This window comes from Linepithema humile, chromosome 5 (assembly GCF_040581485.1).
Source record: "Linepithema humile isolate Giens D197 chromosome 5, Lhum_UNIL_v1.0, whole genome shotgun sequence".
Taxonomy (NCBI): Eukaryota; Metazoa; Arthropoda; class Insecta; order Hymenoptera; family Formicidae; genus Linepithema; species Linepithema humile.
Genome location: NC_090132.1, coordinates 8,784,207 through 8,795,636, shown reverse-complemented (window position 1 = coordinate 8,795,636; position 11,430 = coordinate 8,784,207). Strand labels below are relative to the sequence as shown.

Sequence of the window (11,430 nt, the reverse complement as noted above, 5' to 3'; positions counted from 1 at the left end):
TCCGTATACTTGTCCCCTCATCTATAACAAAATATAAAAACATTGATATATTTATATTGTACATCATTTATATATGAATGTACTATCATTTTTAGTGTTTGAAAGTGGGAACAGGAAGCAGAACAGACGTCCCCGCCTACTATTGCTATCTTTGGGCCGAAAACTACACATTGGTTCTTATAGAAAGGCTCATTCCAGTATGTATGAAGTTGAATGATGTAAATGCATTGAACAGCCGATGTCTAGATTGGTTGCTAAAAAACCTTGGGAAGGAATAATCGTGATTCAGTTAAACAACCTTAGATAAAAAAATAAAGGCTTAAAAAATAATTCACCAAAATCAGAATTAAATATCCCTACAACATATCGATTGAACACACCAATCCCCTATTACACACTCACCTATACATTTCCCATCTCATAACAGTTTTAACCGTGACATTTTACAAGCGAGTGTATCGCAATATGCGAGTGCTTTTAAGGTTAAGAGGAGCATCTTTCTAAATATTTCTCTAAGTAGCGATAAATATCTAAAAAGAAGCAAAAAAAAGGTATTATTCTGCAACAATGTCGATTGGAGTACCGATTAAAGTTCTTCATGAAGCCGAGGGCCACATAATAACATGTGAAACGAACACCGGAGAAGTTTATCGCGGAAAGCTAATAGAAGCGGAAGATAACATGAATTGTCAGATGCAAAATATTAACGTAACGTATCGGGATGGCAGAGTCGCAACACTGGAAAACGTGTACATAAGAGGCTCGAAGATCAGATTCTTAATATTGCCTGATATGCTTAAAAATGCCCCTATGTTTAAAAGGCCGGGCGGCAAGGGGTCCGGCACTGCCGGCAGAGGAAAATCAGCTATATTGCGCGCCCAAGGTTTGTTTACATCATACAGAATTTTTTCAGAATGTATGAACATTAGTCGAAGTTTAGTAATTAAGATTAGGTTCCAAAACATCCTTTCCAAGGAAAATTTTACTCGAAATATATAGTACACATAACGTATATATATTATATTATATCGAGTAAAATTTTCCTTGGAGAGAACGTAACCTAAGATTATAGTTACTCAATAAGGACAGATATTCATAAAAAAAAAAAAAACAACAGAGAAAATGAAAAGTAGAATCACCAATAGATAAGAAGCTTAATTATTTCTCTGTTAGATGAAAAATATATTTGCTTTATTTCATTAATTTGCTTTAAAAACTTATCAAGTGTTTATCTTACTTTTAAAATCAGGAGCTTAGTATTTTGTGGTAATGATACATGTGGAAATATAAAGCATTTAATAATGAAATAAGAATATTTATATAAATACTATTTTTTTAAACTAATATTTATATTTTTTATAATTGTTTATAATAAATAATATTCTAGCTCGTGGCAGAGGAAGGGGTCAAAATCAACGAGGTAAAGGTACTGGTTCAGCACCATGGCTTAATCAACAAAACCAACCAGGAGGCTCTCAATCTGGAAGAGGCAGAGGATAAATTCTACAATAGATAAAATACATTTAAATAATTTTGATATTGTAATTGCCACATTTTTGTACTATTTCTGGATGTCTCTTCATACATATAAAAAATTATAATTTAGATTTCTGATACACATAATTGGTAATAAATCAACTATTGTGCTATATACTACATCTATGAGGCTGAGATTCAGCTGCTGAGAGTGAGACTCATTTGCTTTTTTTCTGAGTCTTGCCCATTGTTTTTAAATCCCAAGAAATGATTGATATATTAATGCAAGCTTATGCACATCTTATTTTTTTTTATTGAAATAAGAATGTGATTATGTCTACACTAAAGATGCTATATATTAATTACAGAATAAAGAATAAACAGTATCTTTGGAAAATACAATAGTTTATGAATTTAAAAAATATATATTTTTATGGGTCAAAAATATAACGATTATGTATGAAATATTAAGTTTTGCACATTTGCATATTTACTTGAATAATTTTGTAAAGATTAAAGCAGTTTATTTGCATATTTCGTATATTTATAATAGAATATATATATGCATTTTCTTCTATATTTTATTATATAAATATAAAAAACATGTTTAAATTTTTTACAGTTATTGTGAAGTTGCTAACAGCATTATGTGAAATGTTGCCATAAATAAAAATGCAACAAAAATAGCAATATATTTCCAAAAATATATCGTATGAACTACGCACTTATTACATTATCGACATCGACATAATATATGTAAATATAAATGCTACTTATAATTAACTAAGATCCTACTTTAAGGAAGGCATGTTATCCTATCTTAAGAAGGACATATTATTGATTTTAAAGCCCCTTTTCGTTGTCATCGCGACGGTTATCGACCGGTTGTCTATCGCGAAGTTTTCGTTGACGATTTTGTTTATTACCAAGTCAGTTGTCGATTACGTTTGATAGTTTGTACTTTGATAGCTGTTTGATAGTACTTTGATAACAGTTTGTATCTTTGTTATTATATTAAAAAATAAATCATATTTGTAGATAAGTCTCTCTATCAGAGATAATATCAAAGAAGCAGAGTGCACATAGTTGAGGATGATTCGTTCCCAAAGTCAATCAACTAATATGACACATTCCTCCAATCTCAAGAATGTCTTAATCTTTGGCCAAGCTCAACGGTTTACAAAGGAAATTTCTATCCGAAATTCATATGATTATGGCAGTTAAAGCTGGTAATTTCTTTTTTTTGTTTTATTATTTTATCTTGCTGATATTACAATTTAGGTTTTCCATATTTTATAATAGAAAAGAATAATATGTCTAAGGATGTATTTATAATAGTAAGTAAAGACGAAAACGTGTATATCTTTCATTCTGCAAATACATATGGAATGAGCTTCAAAGAAAATAGTTTTTTATTTATTTCTGAATTTAAACACTGGTTGACACTTGAAAAACCAAAAATAATTGAAAATCTCGTATTTTCTTATATTCTTATGTTTCTTATTTTAATAAAAGTATTTTTTTTATATAATTGTAACGTTATCATAACGTCAATCATTTCTTTAGTATTTTCGATACATTCAATATTTTCTTAGCGATAGATGGCGATATTATCGGTAGCGGTGATGGCGGTCGTGCACATGGTTTTTAATATAACCTATTTTTAATGCGTGAGTGTGACAACGTTTAACAATTGCAATAATGTTTAGTAAACCTCAGCCACGTTTATTTGATGTAAATAAAAAACCCAGTCAGCCGAAGAGGCGAAAAAAGATTACACTTGTCTTCGACGAGGAAAAGCGGCGGTAATTATTTCTAGAAATTAGATGTTTTTGTAATTATTACAAGTAAACTATATTTATGCAAATGTAGAGAATTTTTAGGAGGATTTCGTAAAAGAAAGCTAGAACGAAAAAGGAAAGCTCAGGAACAATTGCAACAACAGTTGAAAGAAGAACGAAAGAAAATTAAACAAGAGGTAAATAATGTGATTACTTGAAAGAACTGCATTTTTTAGAGAATTGCTGAAAGTATATGTATGTATATTTGTACAGGTACGAGAACGTTATAAAAAATCATTATCGCAGCAAAATATTCCAGAAATAGAAGAATTGTTATCTAGACAAGAATATAAGCTGCAGGATCATACAGTTAGTATTTTGGAGTTGAATATTGCAGATCTCAAGGAAGGAAGTGCATGGATAGGTCAAAATAAAATTGCAGAGGAAAAAGAAGAAGAACAAGAGAATGATGAAAGTGAACATTCTAATGATGATAAAGATGAAATTGTGGGCATGTCATTGCAAAAGAAACAAATTGTTGCAAAGGACATTGCACCAGATTCTAAATCTAACCATCAAGAGATAAAATCTTCAAAGGAATTGAAACGAGAAATGAGGAAAATAGCATTGAAACAAGTTAAAAAGAGTAAAGCATTTCAACAAAAGCAGAGACTTGAACAACAGAAAAATAAAAAACGGAGTAAACAAAAATTACACAAAGCTCAAAAGTTAGCACATAAAAGTGGTAAGCGAAATAAAAAGAAACCAGCACATTAGAACATTTGACATTTATTGATTAAATTTTAAATAAATATGTTTTGTAATAAATTTTTATTATATATATATATATATATATGTATATAAATATGGCATGTATCACTTCTTCATCTTCCCACTATTTTTTGAGGCATATGGACAAATATTCTTGTTGAGGCACTCAGAACATTTAGGAAATCGAGGTAAGCAAATTTCTTGACCAAATCCTACAAGAAGGTGATTCACTTTACTCCATAGGGGCTTAGGAAGCCAATCTTCTAGCTCGTTTCTTGTTTCTTCTGGTGTTTTAGTTGGTTTTCTTACCCATTCTAATCTGTTACAAATTCTGTGAACATGTGTATCTACACCGATACCGGATACTTCTCCCCATGCAATCTGCATGCATATATGACTCATCTTAGGGCCTACTCCTGGCAGCTCGCACAATTCTTTTATTGTTTTTGGAATATCACCGCCATATTTATTTAGAAGAATAACTGATGTCTTTTTTATGTATTCCACCTTCCTCTAAAAAAAGAAAAATACATGTTTTTTAAACATAAAATTAGTAACTTTAAGTATAAAATTAAATTTATATTAAATATGATAATGATTATTTAATAATTCAACATATTATTACAATATAGTTAATAAATTAATAAATTAGTTTACTTATATATATTAAAAAATTTAAGAGAAAAAATTGAATTCTAAATAATGTCTAATAAATAAATAAACAAAGGCCCATACCTTCCAAAATCCAACAGGATATATAAGTTTACCCAAAACATCATCATGAGTTTCTGCTATTATATCTGGTCTACAACCATGTTTATTCAGACGCTGCATAGCAGCATGTGTAACTTGGTCCTTTGTTTGACTACTTAACATCAGTGCTATTAATGATTGATATCTGGATACTGATGGACTGGCATCAGGATCTGTACATTTGTGACAACCCATTTCATCAACTGGAGCTGTCTCATACTTCCTCATCTCTTTAATGTTTTCTAAAATTGTTTCCCAATTTGGTGGCATCCACCGTTCCTCCTCCTTGACCTTTTTTGAATTGACTGGTTGTTTTGCATTCTTATCCTTCATCTGACATTCTTCGGTTTTTATACTTTTTACGTCTAATTCCTCTACATTCTGGCTTTTTATCTCAACAATTGATTTTACATTAATATTTTTAATGTTTGCTTTCTCCTCTGGCGCCTCGTACTTAACTTTAACCGGTGCACGTTTCTTTGTACCGGTCTTTATTGTTGATTTTTTCTCTTCGGCAAAGAAAGGCGACGTCTTTTCCGAGGAGTCCGCGGTAACGAAGGTTTTTCCAGAACGTAAAGTTCTCGGTGTTGAGAGAACACCCAGTTTTAACCTTTTACTCATTTTATCGAGTGATTTTACCTGTTACGATATCTTTAATACGTTAAATTAATTTTTTCAAAGGCGTAATGAGAAGAAAACTTACACCACCTGCACTTGCGTGTGCTATTCGAAATTAGTATAACCTTTCCCGCTCATGCTAGAGACAGTTCAGGTTAGAATGAAGAAAATTTGGATATATTCAGATAAAACTTGCATAACCAGAGAGAAGACTGAGAGTGGACATGCCCGCATTTTACGTATTTCCGTGGGTTAGCGCCTCTATGTGCACAAAACATTGAGTTCTATAACATACTGGAGCGAGCCTTCCTATCCCGAACAAAGAAACTGCGTCCGCGATTTAGAAAAGGACACATATAGCAATGTAAGGATTTCTGTCTCTTTTTACGTTCTATTGCTTATGCTGAAAACATACGCTGACAAGAAAGACTAGCCTCACGTAAATCTATCTGTCTTTTTCGACCGATGGAGACATCCCCACTCCTGAAAGGCTCGCTCCAGTATGTATAGTAAGGCACTAGATATGTAGGTATTTTCATCCGCCATTTTGGTTCCTATTAGATGGAGAATTATAGCGTATACAGGGTGACACTTAAAGACTGCCCACTAAGTACATAGCGTTATTCCTTGCCAAAAAATGAGTCGAAAAAAGTCCTGAATCATTTTTAATAATTGACGTGTTACACATGTACGCTATACTATACTATATACGCTATAATTCTCCATCTAGTAGGAACCAAAATGGCGGATGAGAATACCTACATATCTAGTGCCTTAATATAAGTGTAAAAAAACATGATAACATACTAGAGGCTAGTCACTAGAGTGTTGCGTTCCCAGTCAATCAAAAGCGTGAATGTCAGCCTTGAGCCGTCATTGGCTACATGAGTTTCCCCAGACCAATCCGGTGGGTTCCCGCCAACGGCAATGTGCCTATGTTCTCATTGGCTCACGTGATCAAGCTAAGGCGATGTGAGAGACTGCATAAGCGTGACTTTAGACTTCGGACAAGAGAGTCTATTTGTTTTATTACGGTGTCGACGAGTCTTCAGGGTTGTTAAAAAAATTGTTTATAGAAGAAACTTAAAAAAGAAGAAACTAAACAACAAGTGATCGAAAAATAACAAGTAACTTTTTCCTTTTGGTAATTGTTTACTATCACTGCCTCACCTCCGACTTTGATCCAATTAGGCTCTTTCGACGCGTTTTTTTTTAAAAAAAACTTTTTCCTCTCGCAAAATTGTCGCTCTCCTCCGCGAGACGAGATATTTAGCGTCAAAGTTGACGACTTTCCAGGTTAAGAAACCTGTCACTTCGACGAATTGCAGCAACATGAGTATGTGCTGCGGTCACGCGCGCATGCGTACTAATAGAATTGTGCACGAAATACAAATATTTTCGATAATCATTAATTGTAAGTCGCAAACCCACGTTAAGTAGTATAATTATGAACCTTGCTTTGCGTAGACACAGGGTATTCCGCCCCCCCTCCGGGGGGGCGGACCCCCTGTGTAAAATAAAAATAATAAAACTTTCGTGCGTATTCCAGAGCGGCATAGATTGCTTGATCTATCAAACTAGCTTTAACATTATATATTTTTGTGCAATCTAAACTAGTTTTAGCATTAAAGTAGCTTTAGATTGTACAAAAATATATAATGCTAAAGCTAGTTTGATAGATCAAGCAATCTATGCCGCTCTGGAATACGCACGAAAGTTTTATTATTTTTATTTTACACAGGGGGTCCGCCCCCCCGGAGGGGGGGCGGAATACCCTGTGTCTACGCAAAGCAAAGTTCATAATTATACTACTTAACGTGGGTTTGCGATTTACAATTAATGATTATCGAAAATATATTTTATATTTCGTGCACAATTCTATTAGTACGCATGCGCGCGTGACCGCAGCACATATCCATTTCATCGAAGTGACAGGTTTCTTAACCTGGAAAGTCGTCAACTTTGACGCTAAATATCTCGTCTCGCGGAGGAGAGCGACAATTTTGCGAGAGGAAAAAGTTTTTAAAAAAAAAAACGCGTCGAAAGAGCCTAATTGGATCAAAATCGGAGGTGAGGCAGTGATAGTAAACAATTACCGTATATATATTTATATATAAGTATTAGTTATAGTATTATATATTTATTTTATATATAAGTAATTAGTAATTTCAAAGTACTTAATGTCTGATATAAATACAGGGTGTCCGGTAATTGCTGAATCACCTCTCGGGTGCAGATAGAGCGGGTTAAACCGAGTAGAAAAGTCCTCTACTATTTTGCGATTTTCACAATAATTAATGAGGAATTAGTTAAAAAATATCTGCCAATTCGCGCGAGTTTAAGCGTACGGCGAGAAGAGACAGCCCACTGTTACGTGGTCGCTAGGATGCGAAGATCTAACATTACACACCGCTCGTACATAGCCGTTGTCATTTGTAAAGTGCTTCTCCCAATACTTCGTCGCGCGCCGAGTAACCAAATAACAGTAGGCTGTCTCTTCTCGCCGCGCGCTTAAATTCGCGGGAATTGGCCGATATTTTTAAATTAATTACTCATTAATTATTGCGAAAATTGCAAAATGATACAGGACTTTTCTACTCGGTTTAACCTGCTCTATCTGCACCCGAGAGGTGATTCAGAAATTATCAGACACCCTGTATAATTGTGGTAATGATAAGATACAGCTAGTTTACTTTTTGTCTAAATTTTAGCGTTTTTATATTCAAACTTGCTAATATTCGTGCGTAATGAGAAATAATATATTAAAATATATAAAAAATATTTTTTAAAAGTATGTTATGGGGTGACTATAAATACTATATAGATGAACATAATGATGAATATCCTAAGTCAAGTTTTATTGTGACTAGATTACACTTACACGATAGGAACATTGTGGACATTGTGTGTGGTAAAAAACATATTCTTACTTTGACTGCTAATGGAATAGTAAGTAATTGTTGAGATGTGACAATGATATTATTGTAATGATATTATTACAAGTGAGACATTTCTTTGATTCAGGTATACGCTTGGGGAATGGACATCTTTGATTTGACTGGTAATCTCATCATTGAAAAGCAAATACCAAAACAAGTAAATTCCCAATTAGAGAACAAGAAAATTGTCTGCATTGCTTGTAGCATGTCATACAGTATAGTGGTCACAGATAATGGCAAAGTATACAGTTGGGGTTCATTGTTCACAGACAATATATCAAAACAGCAACATTCGAGTGACTATTGCATACAAAGAATTCCTATCTTGGCAACAATAGGTATTTGTCTCTTCTTAAATTTTGTTATTAATTAATTTAAGAATTCAATAATAATGAAAAAGTTGTTAAACAAATGGACGTCACAGTTAAGGTAGCCTGTGGATTTAAACATGTGCTAGCACTCACCAATCAAGGAAATCTTTATGTGTGGGGTAAAAACAATCATGGACAACTAGGCACTGGCGACAGAGAAGATATTTGTAAGCCTCTTTTGGTACGTTATTTATTAATCTAATAATTATGATATAAAATAAAAAATAAAAAAAAGTAAATCAGAATTATAAAAATCGTAAATTTTATGTGAACAGTTGAATACATCTAAACTGGGAAAGTTGTCAGACATTGCGGCTTTAAACATGAAAAATATAAGTGTGGCCGTTAACGAAACTGGATGTTTTTATGTTTGGGGTCAGTACACTAATTGCGAAATTCTGACGCCGCGTGTCACCTTGCATACAAACATGTACGATGTATATATTCGCATCTGAAAATGTCATGTACAAACCACTGATCTTGTCAGCAGATGACCATGAATATGCGAACAAAGAATCGAATATAATAAGATGTCTGAGAGATGCTTTTGACGATCCTGTATGTTTTTTTTATATTTGTTATTTTTGCATGCACTTTCTTCTGTTTCCAAAATTGAAAAGGAAGTTGATTTATATCTAAGTGTTAAGAAAAAAAGAAAAATTAAGCAAAAAGTGCAATTAAAACAAGCAAATATGATATTTTATACTTTTGTCAATTAATCGTATATGTATATAATTATTATTATCAGTATGCTCATAAATAGATTTATTTATACATTATATACATATATAATAACATTTTTATTTATTAAATTAATTCTCGAATTTTTTGCAATGTTATTAATACATATCTTTTTGTTATAGATTAGAAAATTTGTTTTTATATTACAAAAATTATATTGAAATTGGTAATCATTACTTTAATTAGCATGAATAATTTTGTAATTTTAGCGTATTTGTATTTAAATGAAATGCAACAAAAATTATAAAATTATCTTAAGTTATCTATAATTTAATATTGGGTTGATTAAAAAATTTCTTTGGATCTTTCAGTAAAAATAAAAGACAAAAATTCGAAAGATCTTTTTTATCAGCCCAACATTATATGCATTTTTCTAATGATTTTTTGCTTCTTCCATATGTGATACAGTCAACGAGTGATTTCAAAGTACAAGTGGAAGGACGAGATATTCATGTTCATAAGGCTATCCTAAAGATTCGCAGTTCACATTTTAGAACCATGTTTCAAAACAATTGGCAAGAAAATACTGAGGAGTAAGTACTTACGACAAAACTAGTATTAAAAACTGAAACTAATTTTTTTTATACTTTGATATATTTCATAAGTGTCTTGAATCTCAATATGTTCTCGTACAACGTTTATAAAGCATACTTGAAATACTTGTATACGGAAATGATTGATATACCTTCGGAAGAATTATTAGGTAAGTTTGAGTACGCTATTAAGTACATTATATTTATATTTTGTCACTAAAGATCGTCTTATTGTAGAACTCTTACAATTAGCTGATATGTACGATGAGATAAATTTGAAAACAGATTCCATTTCGCTGATACGAAGAAGAGTTACTATATCAAATGTAGCTTTTTTTTATAAAAAAGCGATTGAATGTAATGAAAAGGTAATTTTAGCAATTCACAATGTTTTAAATATTAACATTTAATAGCAATATACTACATGTAAATTTTTTATTTATATGTTGACACATTGTTTTATGTTTTAGAGGCTAGAAGAATTCTGCTTTTCGATTCTTTTGAGAAATATAGAGGAAGTGATACAAACGGAAAGTTTCGCGGAGTTAGACGCGAAGACGAAAAATATTCTTATATTAAAAGCAATCAGAGCTGATCTTTGTGAAATGGTATTGAACCGACACGACTTTATATCGTTTTATGATCGTCTGAAAAACATCTCAAAATCACTCAAACGTGTTCTGGAACTCCCATGCATCATTATGTCTTATGATCGTCTGAAAGACGTCTTCAAATCACTCAGACATCTTAGAAAACTGTCAGAGAGACGTACCCAGATAACAAATTATATGGCTCAGGCAGCATGAGTATCACACCGTGCCCGCACAGCAGAGCTGCCAGTTTTCCCTGGAGAGCTCCATACACACACAACCGAGACCCGCTGACGTCACGTGTTCGTGTGCGCTCGGCTATCGGTTTGGTAGAAGTGAGCGGACCTGTTTTGTATCTCCTTTTCACCAAGCCTAGCATCAAACCGGTTTTGAGGCTCACACGATTTCTTCTGCCAAGCGTTGGCAGCGAAAATGCTTCCCGTCTAAAATTATTCCCGTCTAATGTGATAAATGTATATATGTCAATTCTTCTAATTTGAATTGCTTTTTTGTAAGATTTATCTAAATGTAGATTTTTGTTTGTAATATTTATCTAAATGTAGATTTTTGTTTGTAATATTAAAATATTTTTAATTGTATGACAAGATTGCTATTATTATTTTAGATGCTCTTACAAGTTTGTTTTCACTTTTTAGTCATTTTTATCTCTCATTAAGTTATGAATAAGAATTTTATGATTTGAAGGTTTATTTTTTCAGATGTGGACATAAAAAATAATATTTTGTAATATAATAATTTTAAACTTTATTACATTTTTTGTTAAATTATTAATTATTAATAGCATTGAGTATTACTTATTGGGCCTGAGTTTTTACATATGCGTACTCTGTAGTAAT

General features: G+C 32.3%; 4 protein-coding genes across 4 annotated transcripts; 3 read left to right on the top strand and 1 right to left on the bottom strand.

Annotated features, from left to right (window-relative positions):
* Positions 1 to 421: 421 nt before the first annotated feature.
* SmD3 (small ribonucleoprotein particle protein SmD3) lies at positions 422 to 1,651 on the top strand. Its single transcript, XM_012370085.2, has 2 exons — positions 422 to 883; positions 1,388 to 1,651. Exons 1-2 carry the CDS (start codon positions 568 to 570, stop codon positions 1,498 to 1,500), a joined length of 429 nt encoding a protein of 142 aa, XP_012225508.1. The 5' UTR covers positions 422 to 567; the 3' UTR covers positions 1,501 to 1,651.
* A 135-nt stretch (positions 1,652 to 1,786) lies between these two features.
* Positions 1,787 to 4,120, top strand: LOC105674102 (nucleolar protein viriato). Its single transcript, XM_012370224.2, has 4 exons — positions 1,787 to 2,705; positions 3,072 to 3,281; positions 3,349 to 3,454; positions 3,531 to 4,120. The coding sequence occupies exons 2-4, from the start codon at positions 3,178 to 3,180 to the stop codon at positions 4,032 to 4,034; spliced, it is 714 nt and encodes a 237-aa protein (XP_012225647.1). The 5' UTR covers positions 1,787 to 2,705; positions 3,072 to 3,177; the 3' UTR covers positions 4,035 to 4,120.
* Positions 4,031 to 5,721, bottom strand: Nthl1 (Nth-like DNA glycosylase 1). Its single transcript, XM_012370222.2, has 2 exons — positions 4,764 to 5,721; positions 4,031 to 4,541 (listed from the first exon to the last, which is right to left on the bottom strand). The coding sequence occupies exons 1-2, from the start codon at positions 5,400 to 5,402 to the stop codon at positions 4,134 to 4,136; spliced, it is 1,047 nt and encodes a 348-aa protein (XP_012225645.1). The 5' UTR covers positions 5,403 to 5,721; the 3' UTR covers positions 4,031 to 4,133.
* A 2,560-nt stretch (positions 5,722 to 8,281) lies between these two features.
* LOC105674032 (RCC1 and BTB domain-containing protein 1) lies at positions 8,282 to 11,172 on the top strand. The gene is made up of 10 exons (XM_067355858.1): positions 8,282 to 8,348; positions 8,424 to 8,460; positions 8,608 to 8,676; positions 8,739 to 8,890; positions 8,985 to 9,084; positions 9,200 to 9,267; positions 9,859 to 9,983; positions 10,056 to 10,153; positions 10,221 to 10,351; positions 10,454 to 11,172. The coding sequence occupies exons 2-10, from the start codon at positions 8,439 to 8,441 to the stop codon at positions 10,787 to 10,789; spliced, it is 1,101 nt and encodes a 366-aa protein (XP_067211959.1). The 5' UTR covers positions 8,282 to 8,348; positions 8,424 to 8,438; the 3' UTR covers positions 10,790 to 11,172.
* The last annotated feature ends 258 nt before the right edge of the window (positions 11,173 to 11,430 follow it).